The 21,714-nt window shown below is 36.1% G+C and overlaps 1 protein-coding gene across 1 annotated transcript in view; it reads right to left on the reverse strand.

Annotated features, from left to right (window-relative positions):
* Nucleotides 1-20,447, reverse strand: part of PCLO (piccolo presynaptic cytomatrix protein) — a 373,138-nt gene extending 352,691 nt beyond the window's left edge. The window contains exons 1-2 of the mRNA XM_074339748.1: nucleotides 19,839-20,447; nucleotides 12,097-13,774 (exon numbers count right to left, since the gene is read on the reverse strand). Of these exons, the coding sequence (XP_074195849.1) occupies nucleotides 12,097-13,774; nucleotides 19,839-20,092 (1,932 nt within the window). The 5' untranslated portion in view covers nucleotides 20,093-20,447. The remainder of the gene's footprint in view (nucleotides 1-12,096; nucleotides 13,775-19,838) is intronic.
* Nucleotides 20,448-21,714: the final 1,267 nt, after the last annotated feature.

Here is a 21,714-nt window from a genome sequence, read left to right on the forward strand (position 1 = left end):
ATTAGCTGTTGCATACATTTTCTTCAATCAGGCTTTCGTCCTGTCCTTTACAATAAAACCTGTTGAGTACTTGCTTCTTGCTGCATCACAACTAAGCTTTCCTTAAACCATGACATCTAAGTGTACCATTTAAAAGCAACAGTCACATTCTCTCTTACATGGGTCATGATTCACAGTGCAATTTGTACTCTTCCATATATCTAAATTCTCCCTATCCTTTATGGTCCGCATTGAATTTCCTCCTTTGCCACTTAATATTCCATCATCAATTAAGATCTGTGCCTTCTCAACTATTACTACAAGAGTTTGAACCACAGCGTTTAGACTCAAATAGTGTTTTAAATTTTCTCCCAATTATTTCTTCTCCTCACAGACTCTTAAAAGGAGTGACATGATTATTTTTATCTGTGTTAGATGCTAAATAAATTTTAGATATTATTTAATGATAAATTATTCTAATTTTTTCCTATTTCTCATAAAATTATCTTCAAATATTTATCATACTTATATTACTTTGAATATCATAGAAAATATAATCATATGATGTATATTGGATAATAGTATATAATATTATAAAGAGGAAACCAAACTAAATTTTGCTAACAGATTATGCTTTTTGCTATTCAGCGATTGCCCAACTACATGTCCTCCTCTAAGAGGCAGTTATTAGCTAACAGCAGTTTGGCTGCAGATGGCTCACTGTAGTTGACATCTTTAGCTATGCATATTAACACAGAATTTACTTTGGTTAAAAACTAGACACTCTCATTCCTCAGAGCTGGGATGACATGCCCCGCAACTTGGGTGAACAGTTTTATTTAAAATAATTCATCCACAACTCAGATGGCTATTTCCTCTCTCAAACTGTGTGGATTACAATTACTGATGCTTAACTCAGCGATCATTAACAAACCTTGAGAAACGTAAACTAAACACGCCTTTTTTCCTTCTTAAAGCATAATAATGTTCACTAACTGCCAGCAATAACATTTGTAAATCCTCACAATGAAGGATCAAATTATAAAAGCGTATTTTAATATGTTTGTCAGTGGAGTCCAAAACAAGAAAACCAACACTTTTACCAAAGCACAATTTTAAAATAATTACAATCCATGAACATAAAAATACATTCATACTCTATTAGTTACACAAAGAGAGGAGGATCCCAAATCAGTAAACTGAACTTCCATACATTATATATTAATACTTCTGAACAGCCTCTCATACGGCAAATTCAAACTTTTATACCTCAATTGATTAACACAAACTTTAAGCTATCATACATTTTGTAGCCTGTGAAGCAATATTTCCAATTAGGTAGGGTTTGTGCAATTATTTGAAGAGCTTGTTGAATTGTCCTATTATTTCATTTAAAAAACTGAAAATATTTAATGAAAATAATCTAAGGTCTCATAAACTTTATGAACTCATGCTGAAAGCTACATATCTTTAATTCAATTAGATGCTCACTGGAATTAAACAATCACTTGTATGATGACTTGGAAAGAAACAATTTTTAAAAAATATATGAAATGTTAAAAACATATTAAAGCTTGTGTAAAAAAGACAAAGTTTCATAAGACGCTATTTCCTGAAATAGCCTCTTTTAGCTTTCTATAAATGGATGCCCCCTTATAACTTGCAGTTTATTCAGATTTTATATAGTTGTATGTATGTACATTTTCAAGAATGTATTTAAGGAAAATCTGATTTTAAAATTACACTTCAATCAGCTTTACATTATTTTCAGATTTTTTTTCAGGGATCTGATCCATATTTTGCATTATCATTTATTTCCTTTTATATATATAGTCAAAAGGAAATAGATACTATATATATGTATATATATGTGTGTGTGTGTAGTCACAAGAAGCAGAGTACAGCATTAGGAATAGAGACCGTGGAAATGTCTCTATATATGTATATATATAAACTTGTAGTTGACATTCATTATTGTTCAGCTTCAGCTTCAGGCGTACAGTGCAGTGATCAGGCATCTACACCATCCCTGAAGTAGACTCCCTAATAAGACAAAATCTTTACAACCTTGTTGATTATATCCTTTTGACTATATTTTTAATCCTTCCTCTGTCAAGTTAAAAATCACAAAGATTTGCACATTAAAATTTTCCCCACAAATGCTGTTATAGAATTTCTAATCACACGTTCACATAATGAAGCACGTTCTGCACTTCAACTGTTTTACATAAGTAGAAATCTGCACCTCAGACTTGTTTTATGAATTCTACTGAAAAATTCTGATTTTACTGAACAAATGACAGAAATGTCATATTTCTATCAATTATGTTGTAGTTTGTTAAAATATATTTTTTATGAGAAGAAAAAAAGAATAGAAAAGAAGGGTTATTGTTTCAGGTGAGATCAGATGTCATCTATATGAACTTTATTATATTCTATTGTACAAACAAGATTCCATCTTCATTTACTAAATTACTAACTTTCCTTCTAGATCCTGAGTTCTATTCTTGACAGTGAACAGTCATACAAACCAACTCTGTCACCTGTTTTTTTTGTTTTTTGTTTTTAATCTGACAGAGTAGCTGGCTCAGAGTAGGAGTGCACAGCTTTCCTAAAGAACAAAAAAGAGCTCAGAAAGGTAAAACCCTGGTTTGAGCAAAAATGAATAGAAAGATATAAAATCTGTCGTCTTAGATCTGGATTCTTTTTACATTTCATCAAAAATAAACTCCTGCCAAGAAGGTTAATTTCTTTTTAACTTTAAAAATATGTGAAATTTATTTTCTCTCTCTCTCTCTCTCTCTCTCTCTCTCTCTCTCTCTCTCTCTCTCTCTCTCTTTCTCTCTCTGTAACCTAGAAATTTAGGAAATGATCCATTTAAAGACAATGTGGTCTCCTATTAAAAAGATGCTAATAGTGGGGTCAACAGATCCAATCTTCAATTGGATCCATTGCAAAGTAATTCTGTGATCTTGCATATCACTTAAATTCTTAACCTCAGTTTTCTCTTCTACAGATGCAAGAAACAATGATGGCACTATCCCTACTTGCCTATTAGAATTTTTATAAAGATTTATAATAATAACAATAATAAATATTTATTAGTGTCAGTTTCAAAGCACTTCCACTTATATGGCCAAATGTGATTTTTACTTTATGAATGTCTCAGATCATAAATAAGGAAACTAAAAACTCAGGAAAAAAACGTGACCTGACCAAATCACAAATTAATTAAGTAGCTGAGCTAGGAATTCATATTCACATTGTCCAACTCTAAAATCCCATATTCTTTCCAAAGGGCCATCTGATGATTAATGTACTAAAAAAACCTGCAGATTTCAAATTGCTTTTTAATGTGAATTCTAATTTTCTTAGGCTCTTTAGTCATGTTTATAATGTGGACACGACCTTATTAAAAGAGCATTAAATGACAAAATGCATGTAAAGTGCCTAGTGCACAGTCTGAAATGCAGTGTTCAAACTATGATCTTTTCTTCCTGTGACTAAAGACCAATCCCCTTTCTTACCGAAATAAGAAAAAGGCAAGAAACATCATTGTACTGAAGTTGTTGCTTCCTTTTCAAAGGTACTTAGAATTACTTTTAAGTAAAGTCCTAGGAATATCAATCAGCAAGAGGTACATGTGTGAAGGGCAGAGCTAGGACTACAACCCTGGTCTTTCTATGCCTTACCAAAGCATTTGATATGGCCATTACTTTAAGGAAAATAATTATACACTTCTAACAGATTATTTGCATCTTTGTATTTAATGTAATACCTCTGAAATATTTGTAAGAGCCCATGTTTTATCTAAGCTCATTAAGATACAGAATAGAGGAGAGTGTTAGATATGTGTGTGCTTTCTCAAGGGATGTAAACAATGAGCAAGTTAACCCATCACTGTATTAAGTTGACTGATTCAATAAATGATGTTGTTAAGTGTGAGTATCTGCTTTCACAGCAGAACATCTGTTCTTACTAAGCTATACAGATCATCACACAGGTTTCAATAATGCGTAACAACAGGCTTAGTAGGTATCACAAAAGCTGAATATGCAGAAAGACACATGAAACATCTAGTTACTTAGAAGTTGAAAATGAGAAAAAGGCTTTGATCTAATGATTAAACTTATGGTTAGAGCATGAGGAATATATAGTTATTTTGTATAGGGAACATCCAAGTCAGGATGGAAAATGTTTCAAACTGGATCTCATTGAAAATGAGAGTGTAAACATATTAAGTAATACATATTTATAAAAGATTAATCGAGTATTTCTATTCCTGGAAATTCATTAAAAACCTATTTTAAATAGAGATAAATTACTTTTGTTATAGTCAGGGTATTCTAGTTTTAAATACTTTGATAACATATGGATTATCAGACAACAGCAAAAAAATCTTTTATCTTCTAAAAACCTTATGTTTAGAATCAAGGGACTTTATTTCCCTTTTTTGGATTCATTTAAAAATGGTGCCAAACAAAGAATGCATTCAAAAACTGACCAAATTTGCATCACAGGCAGAAGGCATTTCCCATCATCACTGTTACTTAGAACTGAAAATTCTTGATATTTCAGAAAGTAGACTGCCAAGGGTGAAGATATAAAAATCAAGAATGTAAATCCTTTATCCATCCTTTCACGTTTTATAATTATTTAACCAATCATTTGATTAATGAGAATTTTTTTTAATTACTAAAGTGTTCATTATAACATGGATTCACAAGGTGAAAAATAGTACTAAAAGGTATGACACTGAAAGTAAAAACTTCTATTTCTATTACCAAGCCTCACCCTCCAGAATCAATCAGTGTTAGCTTTTGCTTTGAGTTTTTCTTGTGGTTGCCATTATAACATCAAATAATAAGTTTTGATTTATAAATGTAACATATTATGTACTTTCATTTTACTATAAAACCTGTAGTTTTTAAAAGACAAACTTATAATAATCACCTGCTTTAGGATTGTCTTAAACAATCTCCAAGAAATATGTTTGATGTACAGTCGGCCCTTTAATAATGGTCATTTCATTCAACATCTTTTCATTATGTTGATGCAATGCCACAGAAACATAACTTTTGTCTATATCAATTAGCCTATGGTAAAATAGGTTATTATACATCATTTCTCCACAGTTTCAAGAACCTATTGACAATGTTAAGTAAGGACTTACTGTGTTCATTATAAATTTTAATACACAATAAGTTTTTGAGTTTGATGTGTATATCATCTAATATCATGTCACATTTCACCACTGTTATGCAATCACATTTTGGAAAACACTAATTGAAAGTCTTTATAGTTTTCTTTATCTCTGGGCTATACTCAGCTACTCTATCCCATTATTTTTATTATCAATTTTAATAGAGGAACTCCTAGAGCATTTGTAATATATGTGTGTGTGTGTGTGTGTGTGTGTGTGTGTGTGTGTGTGTGTATATAATTTACACTTATACATTTATGAGTATATGTAGAGATAGATATGTAGATATTTAAATAAATAGTTAAGACAGAAAGAATGATAATGACTATTATGCATTCTTTCACTCTCTTGATATCTTGCCTAGAAACAGAATTCATCTTATCACCATCTCTAGAAATTTAAAGAAAATGCTCCTTACCAGCTGTTTTCTGTGATGGTGTTATAGCTGACTGATTTCTCATCTCTTTGTAGACAACAGTGCTTTTCTCTGTGGAAGTCTTTCAAGTGTTCTTATCCTCGGAATCTGGTATTTCACCAGAATATATCTATCTGTCACTTCATTAATCTCATTTAGCCACTGATGGGCCTGTACAATCTGAAGACATGTACCTTTCTATAGCTCAGAAAAATGTTCTTCTCCAGCTTGCCTCCATAGTACTGATTCTAAAATTCCTACTAGAGTTTTTAGATATAATCTCCATGATTTTTAATATGTCTCTTTGAGTCCCAGAGCTCCAAGAGTCCCAAGGGAACCCAAAACGTCTACAACTCCATGGACAGGAGTCCAGAAAGAGCTTCCTATAGTGGGGATAAAACGCCCATCCGCAGCCTCTGCATCACTATAGGACAGAGTAAAAATGGGAATCTCAGAATTCTACACAGTCCTGGGTACATCCCCACCCTTTCCTTCCTTACCAACCCCTCCCTGCCCCAAGCATCAGTTAGGACTATACACAAAAATTAGACCTTTAGTCACCACTAAAAATTCCAGATTTCCAAATCATCCATCAACTACCAGACTCCAATTCCCCCAACAAGAAGGAGTAAGGGAACCCCATGGCCCCATCCCACCCCTCTCTTGGTCGATGCTATAACCTTCTACTACTTCATTTTTCTCCGTAACACTTGACCATCTGTCACACTATATGTTTTATTTGTCATTCTTACTAGAATACAAATTCCATTTGGGAAGTGTTTTTTGGTCTGTTTTGTTCATACCCATATGTCAAGAATCTAGAACTGTGCCTGAAACATAGTAGGTGCTCAGTAAGCAAGTGAAGAATTTTTTTGTCTTTTAGCTTTATAATCTGAGAAAATTCTAAGTCTTCCAAAACATAACTGGGCCCATTTTTACCTTCAATCAGCCCACTGAAATTTCAGTGTGGTAATTATTGACGAAATATCCTCTTAAATATTTCTCAGAAATAGTAAGAATTTTTATAAGTTCTTTATGTTCCTGAATGAGCTTTCCCATGAGGTTGGGTGTCTTTTGTTTTGATTGTCACTAGTTCATCTATGTCCTTCATGTAGTATTATTGCTAAAATGTCAAGTTAGTCTCTTCAAACCATTCATTTATACTGAACATCTCCATTAGTATAAATAAACAACAGAGGTTTTTTTTCTTATGTGTAGAGAGGTATGCGTTAGTCCTCTCCTTTGAATGAGAGGAAACAGGATGGCAGAGGGCCAGTGTTCAAGTACAGCTTCAGTGAGAGAATAACAGATTTAGTGCATTTGACTCATGGTTGAGTAGTGTTTTTATTTGTTTTCTTCTCCTTTATATCACTTTGTTGTGGGAGATGAGCATTAGTTCTAAACTTCTTTTCTAGGCCCTAGTTTTCTCATGAGGCTCCTACCTCAGGCAGCTCATCCCTTCATTTGGAGAATTCTCTGGCTTTAGCCTGAGGGGAAGAAAAATAAAGCTTCTCCCTAACCCTTGTCTTCCCATCGGAGATTAGGAAAGCGTCGACTTGTCCTAGGTTTTTCCTTTCTGTAGTTCTTTAATTTATTATTTGATCACTAGCCACACTGCTTTCTACACTTGCTAACATCAAGCTTAGGGCTTCACAGAGTTTCCCTCAGGAAGCCACTTGTGCAGTGGTTTCTTCAGCTCTTTTCTTACCTACTTCCCATTTTCTTTCTATCTTCTAGGAATTCTTCAACATGCTAATTTATGCTGTTGATGGTCTTTTCCATTTTCTGAAACTACTATACTTTCAATTTTATAAAAAGTGGGACTTTTGGAGACAGATGAATATATTTGTTGAGTTCAGTCCTCCTTTTTAAGAGGTACTGTGCTGTGGTCTTTGCTTAGAATTTGGGGGGACAAAAGACCTTTATGCTAAAAGAGCAAGCAACTAAAAGGCCACTCTGCCCTCTCAGCCACACCATCATCAGGAATTTCTTATTGGCTTTCTTTCTCCACACATTCCAGCTCTACTCTTTTCTCACCAGGTCTTCTGAACAGATCCCCCTACCTCAGTTTCTCTTACTAGAAATGGAAGCAGCAGGCCTATCAAACCTAAAAGAGGTAGCCAGTTAAACCATTTATCCGGCCTGATGAATGTCAGTCATTTATTGTTTGGTTTTTTACTAAGTGGAGAGAGGTTATATGCAAATCAGGTATATTTGTTTGTTTTTAGCTGTTGAAATAGGGTCAGGTTTTTGTTAAATAAAGTATCTGGTTTCAGTGAAGAGAGACGTATTAATATATAAGCCATAATGACCAAAAATAATATGACACACACAAAACAAAAACCCCACCTAAATCCATTTTGATCACTAACACTTGGTTCATTATCAACATTCTGAAAAATGACATGTCATTCCATATATTATAAAATTTCATATGAGCCAAGAGAAATTTCAGACTTTAGGGACAAGTCTTTAAATCTCTCCCTAAATCAACTGTGCCCCAAGCTACACATCAAAAGAAATAAATCAACAATAAAATGTTTCCGTTACAATTAGAAAGCAAATATTCTGTTTCTATGTCCGAAAGCAAGCCCAAAGAGAGACCTGTGCTATTAAGATTTATTCCATTAATGGACTGGCAAGAAGAGATACAGCTATAAACTCTCGATATTAAAAGGCTAGGCTTGGAGCCAGTGGATTTTTAAGTTTATTTGGAAAAGCACACATCTTGACAGCTACCAGAGAGGACAAGTAATTTAAATAACATCCTGTTCACACTAATATTTGGGTTGTCTAAGCAGCGTGTGTGTGTGTGTGTGTGTGTGTGTGTGTGTGTCTGGCAGGGGCAAATTTATTTAAGGAAGTAGAAGTCCCCTTGTCTGAGTGCTGATACTTCTCCAGTCCTTCCTCCGCAGACCTGGCAGCCATGTAAGAGCCAGGATGTTCATAAGCAAATATAGTCATAACTCTGATGTGTTGGTAACCAAAAATATCACAGAAATTCTCCTAGCCCGTTCAAGGAGTGATACTAGAGACCAGTATTCTATTTTATGCATAGACTACAAAAGTAATAATACAAGAGATTTACTGCATAGAAACATCAAACTTGAAAGTAATAAATTCCTATGGATTAAATTACTAAAGAAGGTTTAGCCTCGCTTCCTGTCCTGCATGGGAAAACTGTTTAATCAATCTGAATATCTGAGGACAATCTGATGTAGAGAACATGATCCTCTTTGGAAGATGTAAGGAAGTTCACTTTCTGATGGATATATGTAACAGTATAGAAGTGGTAATCTTTCCCAAAACGAAATTTATCTTATCTCGAAACAGTAGCTCTCAGCCTCTATCCAGACTTCAAACTTCCCATCTCTGACTTCCTGATAATTCAGGAGTTTGAAAACTGGCCATTTGTTACAGGATTAGGGAATATCCCTTCCTAGAGGTCAGAATTAGAACTCTGATTGCATTTTTCCTCGTGGATGAAAAAAAGAAAATTAAATGTTACAATTAACATTACAGATAACATGGTTTTTGATTGCAACCTCGGAACCCAACAATTTGATATTGTATCTATAAAGAAAACAAATTGAAAGTAAACTTTGACTAAAGTCAAATCTTTTTAAAATACAATATCCATGTTGCATTATATTACAACTTTAAAAGCACTTCATATATTTAAAAAGACCTTCTCATACAAACGTTCAGTTAATCCTCCTAATAACCCAATGTGTTTGGCGGAGAAATGTTATTATTGTTTTTCAAGTGATGTCATCATTACAGAAAGTGTAAATGACTGGCCCAAGCTCATCTCATCCATACGGGGATACTTTCCTTTATTTAGTAAATGAGGCCCTCTACCTGGCCCAGAATTCCCAACTCCTTTCATCTGGGTCCAAATTCTTATCATTCTTCACAGGCCCAGCTCAAATACTTGTTTTCATGAAGCTAGTCATGATACCCCACAGCTGACAGTGACGATTTCTTCCTTTGATTTCATAGCACTTTCTTTCTGCCATGAATACATAGATTTGGAATCAGAAGATTTGGTTTGGGTTCTGCTTGGGTATTTACCATCAGGGTGATCCTAACAAGTAAACTAACCATAGTTACCACTTGAACACAAGTTTTCTCATTAGTGTAACAGAGAAAACAGAATATATGCCCACAGAATTATTTGGAATTTCAATTTTGATAAAACAAATAGGACAGAACTATGTGAACTATAAAACCCTATACAAAGTTACTTTCAAACACACACACACACACATATATACACACATTTTGTTTTTTTCTTTCTTATGTACAACTTTTATTTCCTCTATTCTCTGGTTGACGGAAGACTAATAAATACTTGATTCTGTCACAGTGCTCATTGGTGCTTCACAACTAAGTATTTTATACAAATTTCTAAAATGAGTGAAGGATTGAAGATATAAATACATTAGTCAAAGTAAGTTTCATGAAGCAGAATGCTCATCACTACCAGATAAACGTGGAACGCCAAAATCTGATTTCAACATCTCTCTAATCTCATTGCCCATTTCTTCTTCCTCACCACGTTAGCCAACCTAGAGTTATCTGTGATTTCCTAAATACTCCCTGCATTATTCTGGCTCTAAGTCTTGAACCAAATCATTACTCCCTTTCACATCCTTCATCTGTCAAAACACTATCCACCCTTATACACTTAGCTCAAATACAATTTTCTTCATGAAGCATTCCTTAACCTCACACACTGAAAATGACACTTCCTACTCTAAAGTCCACAGTATTTGTTCATCTCTCACAAATATTATCATTTGACCACATATTAGATTTCCTGGTGCATGTATTATCTAACCTAGTACACTTTGATCGTGTTAAGATCAGCGTTATGTTTTAGTTATCTTTATATCCCACTGAACATGCAATAAAATGCCTTCCATATAGTAGGTACTCAAACAATATTACTATATATGGCCTGAATGTCCAACTGCCAATGTCCTTGTGAATTGCCGTGAAAACATTATTATGGTACATTCCTGTCAAGATAGTATATTATGGGCAGAAACATAGCTTTACTATAATTTAAAAAGTTACAAATACATAAACAAACTACCTCCTGATTTACAATCTGATTTCCTCTATAACTTGAATGCAGTAGGTTCTTATTAGTTACAATTTTATCATTAAAGAATGACTTATTTAAAAAGTTAGGGTACTCAATATGACATCTGAATAAAAGAGCAAAAGATACTTTAGAAAATAACAGGAGGTTGACACATTTTAAATATATATCATTTTCATCTTTCATCATTTCAAGTATCCAAACTAACATAAGAGCTACCATTAATCCTCATTGTTATCATCATAACATAGATTTCCTTCACAACAAGGGTACAAAAGTCTCTTCTTTCAGGGATATTTAAATCACATAATCCTCCGTTGCCCACTGTCAGTTTTCTCCTGGGCTGTTCCAGACATAATGTACACACAGCCCAGTAACAGCTGTCCTCTACATGGGCTAAATAGTTTCTGCGCCTTCTCACTGGGTAGGGGCTACCAGATTTCTTTTAAAAATATATTCTTTTAGACCCTAAGCCTCTTTATTTTCACTTTATATTATTATCTCATCTTCACTGTATTACTCCTTAACTCCAGAGAATTTGAGTTTTTCTGCTGTTTTCTTTTTCTTTTTGTCTCTTCCCCCCACCCCAAATATAACCAAACTTGACCTATGAAAATGCTATTGTACTCAAGTCTTTGAGTGCTAAGTTAACATTAACTGACTTGCTGAGAGCTACTTTTCATCTTCAATCAGAATAAACAATCTTGAATTCACTTGTGTCACTACTGGCCCCTATTTTATAACTTCATATGTCAGGAAGGCTTATCCAAAGACTTGGAGATATCAACTGTGGTCCTTCTGAGAAGACGCCCATCAACATTGAACCTGCTCTAATGACCTCTTCATTTTATGAACTGATGCTATTATTAATGAGGGAATCAACTAATGAGGGAAGCATGCCCTCAGAGGGGATATCAAAATCATTGACATGTGTATTGAACTTTATATTAAAATTGCATTTAGAATTTGAAAATATTGTCTGTGTTTTTCCCACCACAAATATGACCCCAATTGACAGTATCATAATTTTGACAGGTAGGAGCATGAATATAAAAGTTAAAGTAATACCACTGGATACTAAATAACAAAAAGTGTGGATCTTCCACAGAGTGCAATGAGTAAATGCTCAGCATCTTTCAATCAATTGATATTTGCTTTATATACCAAAATTTATCAGAAACTGTGGCAATATTCTGGGCTTATTATTGAACAAAATTTTTTTTTAAATTCTAATTTACAACTGGCAAAGAAGGAAAAGAGGAGGGCAAGCAGGCAAGAACCAGAGAAAAACACCACCATCCTATGATATCAGAGATACACTCAGCACCATTTGCAGAAGACAACAACATAATTGAAGAGCACGGAAAAAATGAATAAAAACGCACTCACCTCGGTTAAATGAGGGTTGGGATTAAAACCACAGAGACTACAGACAGTGGTTTGACACCCAGTGCATGTGCTAAAATTGGCCTTTTCTGGAACATGCAGCAGAAGTTCAGTGATATTGCAAAGAGGACAGATGGTTTTAGGGAGGCCTTGTACTGGAGTCTGTGCTGTAGATGGAGAAGTTGGTGGCTGCAGAGGTTTCCCAGCTCCTGTTTGGCTTACTGGTTTTGTAGACTGCTGAGCTGAGGGCTTTGCTGGGCCAGGCTGCTGAGGAGAGGGCTTTGCTGGGCCAGGCTGCTGAGGAGGGGGCTTTGCTGGGCCAGGCTGCTGAGGAGGGGGCTTTGCTGGGCCAGGCTGCTGAGGAGGGGGCTTTGCTGGGCCAGGCTGCTGAGGAGGGGGCTTTGCTGGGCCAGGCTGCTGAGGAGGGGGCTTTGCTGGGCCAGGCTGCTGAGGAGGGGGCTTTGCTGGGCCAGGCTGCTGAGGAGGGGGCTTTGCTGGGCCAGGCTGCTGAGGAGGGGGCTTTGCTGGGCCAGGCTGCTGAGGAGGGGGCTTTGCTGGGCCAGGCTGTTGAGCTGAGGGCTTTGCTGGGCCAGGCTGCTGAGCTGAGGGCTTTGCTGGGCCAGGCTGCTGAGGCAGGGGCTTTGCTGGGCCAGGCTGCTGAGGAGGGGGCTTTGCTGGGCCAGGCTGTTGAGCAGGAGTCTTTCCTGGCCCAGGCTGCTGAGTCACAGACTTCAGTGGCCCAGCCTGCTGTGCTGGAGTCTTTGCTGGCCCTGGAGGCTGAGCTGGGGACTTGGGCCCAGCCTGCTGAGCTGCAGCCTTTGTTGTCCCTGGTGGCTGGGCTGGGGGCTTTGCTGTCTGCTGTTGAACTAACTTTGCAGTCCCTGGCTGTGCAGCTGGGGCCTTCACTGGCCCTGGTTGCTGAGCTGAGGGCTTTGCAGGTCCAGGCTGTGGTGTGGAAAGTTTTTCAGGTCCAGGCTGCTGGACTGGAGGTTTTCCAGGACTTACTTGCTGAGTCGGTGGTTTGGATGGGCTTTGCAGTGAGGGTTTGATTGATTCTCCCTTTACTGTGTCTGACAGTTTAGTCTGAGGCCTGGTTGCATCTCTTTGAAGTGGCAATTTTGCCTGGTCTGTCTGAGGGGCCTGGGTAAGCCCCTGAGTGGGCTTTCCTGCCCCTGGAGTTTGTGACTTAATGTTTTCTGGTTGTTGAGAAGATAGTGATTTGGGAGCATCGTCTTGCTGAGGTGTGGCCCTCACAGGTCCTTGCTGCTTCAGAAATGCCTTGGGTGACTGTTGTTGTGATGGAGGTTTTGGGATTCCTTCAGGTTTTCCTTGTTCCTTCTGAGCTACTTTTTGTTTCTTGGCGGTTTCTTCCTGGGATACATCAGAATCTGATATCAAATCAAAAGGATTGAATTTATTTACAACAGAGGAGACAGCACTTAAGGGGTTAACCTCTGAGAGGAAGCCAGGCATCATACTAGATTTGTGCTCTTCCTTAAAATCAGTTCTGGACTTAGATTCTTTCAAGCTAATAGTGGAAGGACTCCTTCCGGGCAATTTCTGCTCTGACCTCAAAGTGTCTGTAGTTCTGCTTTTACTGAGACCAGGCTGAGCTGGGCGCCCAGGGTCTGGTGGTTTTCCCGGTTGCTTTGGAGGATGACTACTATCCAACTCTTGTTTCCTAGAAGAGTGAAACAAAAAGAAATGAAAATTATCCCAACTCAGAATAATATTAAAAAGCTTAACTTTCTTCTATCCTGAAAATGTTGAATGTGTAAATATAACTAGAATCCATTTTTGCAGCATTCTGTAAGTGATCATAAAACTTTTAATGTCTTTGTTACTTTCTTTCTTTATAGTTCCAGGATAGGGATTTTTCAACAAGAAGGTGCAGAAAAGAGGGGGAAACCCCAAAACAATACTTGCTACTATGAGTGACGAAAAAATTAAAATATTTAAAAAGTATTCATAAAAAACAATTCACATTTATACTTTAGAATATGGCACTTAAAACCTAATTAATATATTAACTCAATAAATTAATGTAACATGATGTTCTAGTACATTCATGTTCATAAGATGTATCCTTGTTGGTCAAAAGTTATGGTCAAAGAACATTAATCTCTCAAATACTAGCAGCACTAAGAATTAAAAATATTCACTTTAAAATGTGGGAGTTCACTGCAACTGTCTTGTTATTTTGTTTCCTTTTTACTTGATTACAAGAATTTACACTAGTTACATAAAGCACACAATGTGACTTCAGGGAAGTTTCTAGTAAGGAGGTTACAAGATGCCTTTCCAGGGACTGAGAAAGATGATCATCTATTTAATTTTATCCTATTCTGTCTAAAAAGGTAATATTCATCAAATATTATCCTTATTAAACTTTATAGAATGAGCATTCTTACTTTGATTAGACATTTTGAGAAACAGTTCCATTTAATTTTTTTTTTCCAACAGCTAATTCTTAATCTCAGATCTCTTTGCAAGGTAATAGATGCTTAAAGCATTCTCAATATAGTCTAGTATACAAACAGCAACAAGCCAGTTCTGAAAAGTATTAATACTTTCCTTTTCTACTAGGTTGGTGCAAAAGTAATTGCGGTTTTTGCAATTATTTTTAACCTTTTAAACCACAATTACTTTTGCACCAACCTAATACAATATTTAATAATGCCATTGTTAGATTATTGGTATTATGCATTGACACTGATTTTAAAATGTAACAATTAATTTGCAAGATTTAATTTGTAGACAAATATGCACTACAGATTTTTTAAAAAGTTTTGGAAACAAGGTCAAATTTAAATGACTATATTAAATAATTAAAATAGTTGTTTCTTATATATACTTTTAGCCAAAAATCAAGTACATGATTTTTTTTTTAAATAAGCCATTCTCTACTTATAAAGTTGGAACTAATAACAACATGCCACATTAGAATTGTAGAAAAAAAATCAAATTATAAGTATTTTGCTTGATTTATGTAGCTCTTTAATTTTGGAAAAGATTTATTTCTTTTTAATTAAAAGAAAAAAAGGAGCAAAAAACAAACTGATTAAGTAGCACTTATATGAGATGATCACAGGAAAGTTGGATGTGTTTTAATTTATTTTGTCAAAATTTACCAGCTAATGGACCAGAAGAAATTTTAAATTGCAGATAATTTGATAGTATCAATTAGGTTTTTGAAATTCCCTTACTGACACAGAAATTTGTGTATGGCTCAAGATGTAAGGAATAGTAGAAACATAGAAGTATTATTTCTAACTAGCAAAGGTCAGAAAGAAAATATAGACGGAAATGTACCCGCACAGTAATTTTCTAATAAAAGATGAATCAATAGAATTCTTAGTTCTGGCAACTTCCTCCAGGAAAAAAGATGTTACAAAAACTTTACATGTTACTATGTCTCTGAAGCCTTTACTGAAAAAAGGAACTAAAGTCATCACCGTAATTCAATCCGGCAGTTCTAAAATATCTTTTAAAACGCGCTGCTACATCTTTCCATCTGGAGAAAAATAACTGTGAATGTTTCTCTATAAGCCTCCCTATGTGCTACCTTTCATATGAAGGCAGTAGCGCCATACTAAAATAAACCTAAAATAGATTATTTTCAAAAAGCTCCATGGTTTGGATCTTTACGTTATTCTAGAAATGTTCCACATTCAATTAATAAATGTGACCACTCCCTTGAAGGGCACATGCTTAGGGTCTCCATGACAGAAGTGACGAGCCTGTATGTAATTATTTAGGCATTTTATTGAATTGGCTCCCTTATACAGAGTCCTAGAAATCTATATTTAAACGGAGTACCAAAAAATACATTCTTAATTTAACGAAATGGTCCTCTCGTGAAAATACTATTAATCATCAGTTTTGTTATATTATTTCACTTAATCCAACATCTGTACAAAACAAACTTCGTGAATTCCAAATATTTATGATAACAATATAAAGCAAAATTTAAAGCAAGGTTCTTATATCAGAAATAAATGCTTACGCGTCCTACAAATGTAAGTTGTATTATAGAATCCCCCAGTGATAAAAATATCTATATACCTCTAAAGATTGCCCTACAATTTAAACTTAGTTTTTTTGGTATAATTATGTAAATAATCAGAAAACACAGAGCTCTAGAAGTGAGAAATATAATTACAATTATTAAGAGAAAAATATAGGCTTAATACCAAATGAAAATATAAAGATGTCTTAGCAAACTGTGATCTTTTGGTGAATTTTTGCTTGGTATCACTGTTGTTCTGTTATACAAGAAAATTGACTGAAATGCAATCTGTGTCTTCTGTACTAGAGTATGAACTCCTAGACACAGAATGTATTTCACTCATGTTTGCATCACTGGAACCAATACCTGGTAACTACCGTGTCTTCCCGAAAATAAGACCTAACTGGAAAATAAGCCCAGGCATGGTTTTTCAGGATGATACCCACTGAACATAAGCCCTAAGGCGTCTTTTGGAGCAAAAATTAATATAAGACCCGGTCTTATTTTTGGGGAAACAGGGTAGTAGATGAGCATTAATGTTTGATGAGTGAATAATAATGAGTGAATGAATGAATGAATGAACATGCCAGGTTTTATTTCATTCTAGATTGTTTTGTGAATTCTTTTCACTTCAAATTGTTATATATATAGGCCTTCTGAGATATAAATGGAAACACTCCATATTCATTTTAGAACCTACACTTGGCCTTCTGCTGTGAGAAGAAAAACAATTGTGGAGGTGCCTAGCCAGTAGGGGAGTCCTAAAGGAATGCTAAAGATAATAATTGATTCAGTCAGAATTCTTATACAATATTCTACTAATCAGAAGTGTTTTCAGTAAAGCTTTTTCATATGACATATCTGTAGCTATAAACAAAGTTAAGTAGAAGAAGTAATAATATTGCATTTCCATGGGTCTACAATGAATCAAAAATTCAGGAGCATTTCATTTGTAACCTGTAGCTTCTAGCTGGTAACTAACTACCCATGCTTTACACATACCTCCTTTGCTTTTTACTATTGTCATCCCTAGATTAACATAGATTAGCAGAGAAAATGGTTCAGCTACAAATGAGGTAAATAAGTATTCACGTATAAGAATGTAAAAGTGTTGGAATGTTAATTATTTTGTTAAAAGAACATAATAGGCAATGACAGTTAACTTGACAGCGCTGAGTCACATAAAATTTTATATTAGGAATATAAGCAAACTTTAGGAATCCATTTTTATATTGCAGAGGATACTAGGACTTAAAGAGGGTAGAGATTAATTCAAGGTTACAAAATTAGTCACAGAATTATTGTGTGCTGATTCCTGGGGTTAGATAGGGGGATTTCCACTACATTGCACTGACTTCTCCGTATGTAAAAGAATACGGATACATCAATTAACTCATATTAATGAATATTTCAACACACAACTTGTCTGTAGCCAGTACAGCCAGTGCTATTCATTGCTAACATTAATATTACTACTCTTTATATTTATAGTGTTTCTTCATATTAAAATTCAAACAATTTTTAATTGATCCTCACAGTGATTTTACAAGATAGGTAAGAAGTATCCCTTGCCTTATTTAGAGGAAAAGAAACTCAGGCACATATGGCTGAGAAGTATATATAACTTACCATGAGTCAGTTCAAATTAATAGAATAAGAATCTAGGTTCTTGGGCTCTCAACCCTTATTTCTAAATAAAAAAATAATAATAATAAAAAAATCAAATCCCATCATGTCTAACTCACAGTGCTTAATCTCTCAAAATTTCAAATTATTTGGATATACTTTCTTATACATACTTAAATTTATGTGTTTCTAAATACCTAAATGACGAACCAAGTGTTTCTTTGGTTATCACCAAAGGGTGAGGAAATAACAACTTTCCAAAAACTTTGTGCCTTTTAAAGAAATCTTTCAGTAAAATACAAGCAGGTTGCCAAAACCAGAAACATTTTGAATAAAGCTTTTATCAATAATTGTTTAAGCCACAGATTACCTATTAGTAAGAATTCTACATAACAAAATTATCAATAGAGAGCTTTAAAAGTATGTTATCTGATACAAATAACATAAAACATCATAGTTTCATAGGATGAAATAATGTTTTTCAGCCACTCTCTGAAAGAAGAAAAGTTAGGAATTTAGAAATCAAAGCTCACACTTTTCTCGGTATTTGTAACTAGCGTACAAAACCTGTTGCTTGTGCCTTTTAGGAAATATTGCAGAAGAGCTGGCATATATAAAAGTATTGTACTTCATTATTATTCTATGAAAATTTAATATATGGATATTCAAAATACTTTCCAAGTCACGTTTTCATTAGTAGAGACAAATAGTATATACCATAAGCTGTACTACTTAAAGCTCTTTTACCAAAAGAAATAGCCCAAAAACACAGAAAAATATATTCAATACAAAGGAGCTAGTTTAACTATTAGGGGTGGTTTCCTGTCCAGAAACTAGGGTTTTTACCTGATAGATTTTAGGTATTTTGGATTTTATGTGATAAACAATGTCACTACTCATAAAACATTTTACATTTCTCCTATATTAAATTTAATATTGTAATTTTTTGATAAAATTATATGCATACAACTTACCTGATAGTTCCTAAGTTAAAAAGGATTTTATTTTATTTTATTTTATTTTATGGAGTATAAGAATCTACACCTATATATCAGCTCTTTTACATTTTAAATTCCTTAAATGAAAATTGTAGGTTTCCCTTCAGTTATCATAAAGCAGAAATGGTTTCAGGACCATGGACAGAACACTATGCTCTGAGGGAGGGTGCAAAGTTAAAGGGTTTGTTTACAATAATGAAGGAAGGGCCGGCACAATGATTATACCCTCCTAGTACTCTAATTAGAAACAAGTAATTTATTACGACGAAGAAAAATGGAGAGCTAGAGAAGGAAATCAATGTTAATATTACAGATTAGCTCTTAATTGCCCATACAAGTTTTCATTTATTTGCTTTGTCTTTAAAAGTATGTATTATAAACTAATTTTAAGATAACACAAATTGACATGGTCTTCTACAAACTGTAAGACACTTTTGTATATAAAAGGGCAGTGACTTAAAAAATAGTATATGCTAATTCAGAAATACATGTATAGCACCTGTTCTGCTGTGACCAAACCATCTGTTTAATGCCACAACAAAATTCCCCCCCTCATCAAAATATAAAAGGTGTATTCATTCTATACCTTCTACCTAAACAGCTCCCGATTTCCTCTGGGGGCAGAGTGAAAAGGATAAAACCCCTCCAGGGGACTTAATAGTATTTTTATAGAAATACTTTGAAATCATTTAGATAGAAAAAGACTCCAAAATGACTGAGGAGGTTTAAACAGAGACAGGTAAACACCCAGCTCTACCCATTTTCCAACACGTCTGTTTTGTATTTATGGAAGACTTCCAGATTAGTAAAACACTGGAGGGCGTCTCTCCACGCCAACCTACAAGGAAAAGGTACCAAAAGGCCAAAAATCACAACCTAAAATCACAGTTCCAAGAACGCAACCTTTGACTATCCCACCAGAAACTCTACAATGCATCATTTTTATTCTGCCATCAAAAGCCTTATAATCTCTTTATCGCCACTTCATTAGGGAGAATAAAATGAACGGAGACGACATATATGTACTGCCGTGCTGGCACATACAGGCTGGCACATATGTGCACGGGAGGCTGTACATATATGCCCGGACATATACATCATGCTGTGCGTGCCTGTGCATGGAAGGCGGCTCCGCAGCGGCAGGGGGGACGCTTCCCTTGGGCAGCCCCTGCGCCCTTGACATGACAGCGGCGATCTGTCTCCTCTCCTCTTCGCTCAGCTGGCTCAGATCCGCCTCCATGCCGGCCGGGATCACCGTGTGCAAGGGGCTCCCCGCCCCGCCAGCCCCTCCTCCGGAGGCCGCTGCCGCTGCTGCCGCCAGCCCTTCGGGGAGCCCTTCCCCTTCCAGGCTCGCCTCATTGCCCATGGCTCCAGGAGGCTCGGGGCCGCCGCGCTTCCACCTTGCACTGCGTCCCTGTCGGGAAGCCGGCGGCCCGAGGAGCAAGCGGAGCCGGGTCCGCCGCGAGGCGTGCAGGCGGCGGAGTCCCTGGGCTCCGGACCGGGCAGCGCTCCCGGAACGTCAGGCGGGGTTTAGTCCAGCTCGCAGGTGATTCCCGCAACCTCCTCCATGTTGGACAACGCCAGGCAACCTTTGCAGAAGACAACTCCCCGGTGCCGCCTCAGCGCCCGGAGCCGGGGAGAAACAGATCTGAACTGTACCAGCCGGCGCCGTCTGCCCCTCCCTCCGCGCCCCGCCTCCTCGAAGTGCGCATGCCCCTGTCGGAACAGGTGATGCCCACGCCCCCGCCTATCCAGCTCTGCGTCGCTCCGGATCCTTCCTCACTGTCTGCACCGATTTAAAGGAACCCAGCGAGAGCACAGATAAAAACCTGGACGAAACAACTGTGGTTTCTTTCAGGCATATTTCAGGATGCCTCAACCTGACTTTCAGCGGACAGAGTTCAAGGTGGGCGCAAGGGGCAGGAGGGAAAGTGTCCCCAGCTTTGATTCATGGGATTTGTAGTTTCTTTCTTTCTTTCTTTTTTAAACAAGGGTTTTAAAAGATGAATGGGTTCAGGTAACTGGAAATGAACAGGAAAAACCTCTGATACCTTTTGGACAATCTTAGAAAAAAAGGAGCTAAAACCGGCCCTTTTCATTTAAATCTTTCCCGGAACAATTAGTTGAAAACCTTAGTTACAACATCAGTAAACAGGTAAGATTTTTGAATGCTTATAACTGTTGTACCCTAAAAGGACTACGCAAAAGTAAAGGATTGTGGGAAATTGTCAATAGGATACTGTAGTAAGATACATTGTAGAATATTGAAATCTTACAGTAGTGTGAAATTTTGAAAACATGAGTTCAATTTCTTTTTGTACTAATGTGGTCAGAAGAACCCAAAAAGGTAATTTGTATAGTCACACAGCTGGTTAGTAGCAGAGATATAATTAATTAACCACTCCTTTGGCCCTGTTCCCCACCTATCCCCCAACACACTGTTATCTTGCTACTACATTTCTTAGAATTTAATGTTTTAGTTCAGCACTGAATCTGCCCCAATTTTCCTACCTACTTTTTCTGACAAAGTGCATCTAAGGTCCCAATTGTTGAAGTTCAAGAAAATGAAAAGCTAACAATCAGGAGTGAATAAACAGAAATAAATAAGTTGCTCGGGAAGTAAGTTTCCAAGTTTTTGCAATGATAATTATAATAGCTTTATATTGTGCATCCCATTTGTATCAAAACTAAAAAGTGGCAGAGTTATAACAATGTGTGACTACCTGACTACTCTATAGCTAGTCATCAGGTGAAGTATCATTACTGGTTGAGTTCCTACAAAAACTTTGCATAAACTTTGATTCTGTCATTGAAAAACTGAGATATGACTTCCAAAGTCAAAGCTGCAAAGAGTCATTCATTTAAATAAAGAAGAGAGTGCTCTCATTTCATACAAACAAATCAAGCTGAGGCAACCTGACGTTCTGACACACACACCTGGAGGCAAACAATATGGTCATACCTCCTAGAAATGAATTTGCTTCAAAA

This window comes from Rhinolophus sinicus, linkage group LG09, assembly GCF_036562045.2.
Source record: "Rhinolophus sinicus isolate RSC01 linkage group LG09, ASM3656204v1, whole genome shotgun sequence".
In the NCBI taxonomy this organism is placed as follows: domain Eukaryota; kingdom Metazoa; phylum Chordata; class Mammalia; order Chiroptera; family Rhinolophidae; genus Rhinolophus; species Rhinolophus sinicus.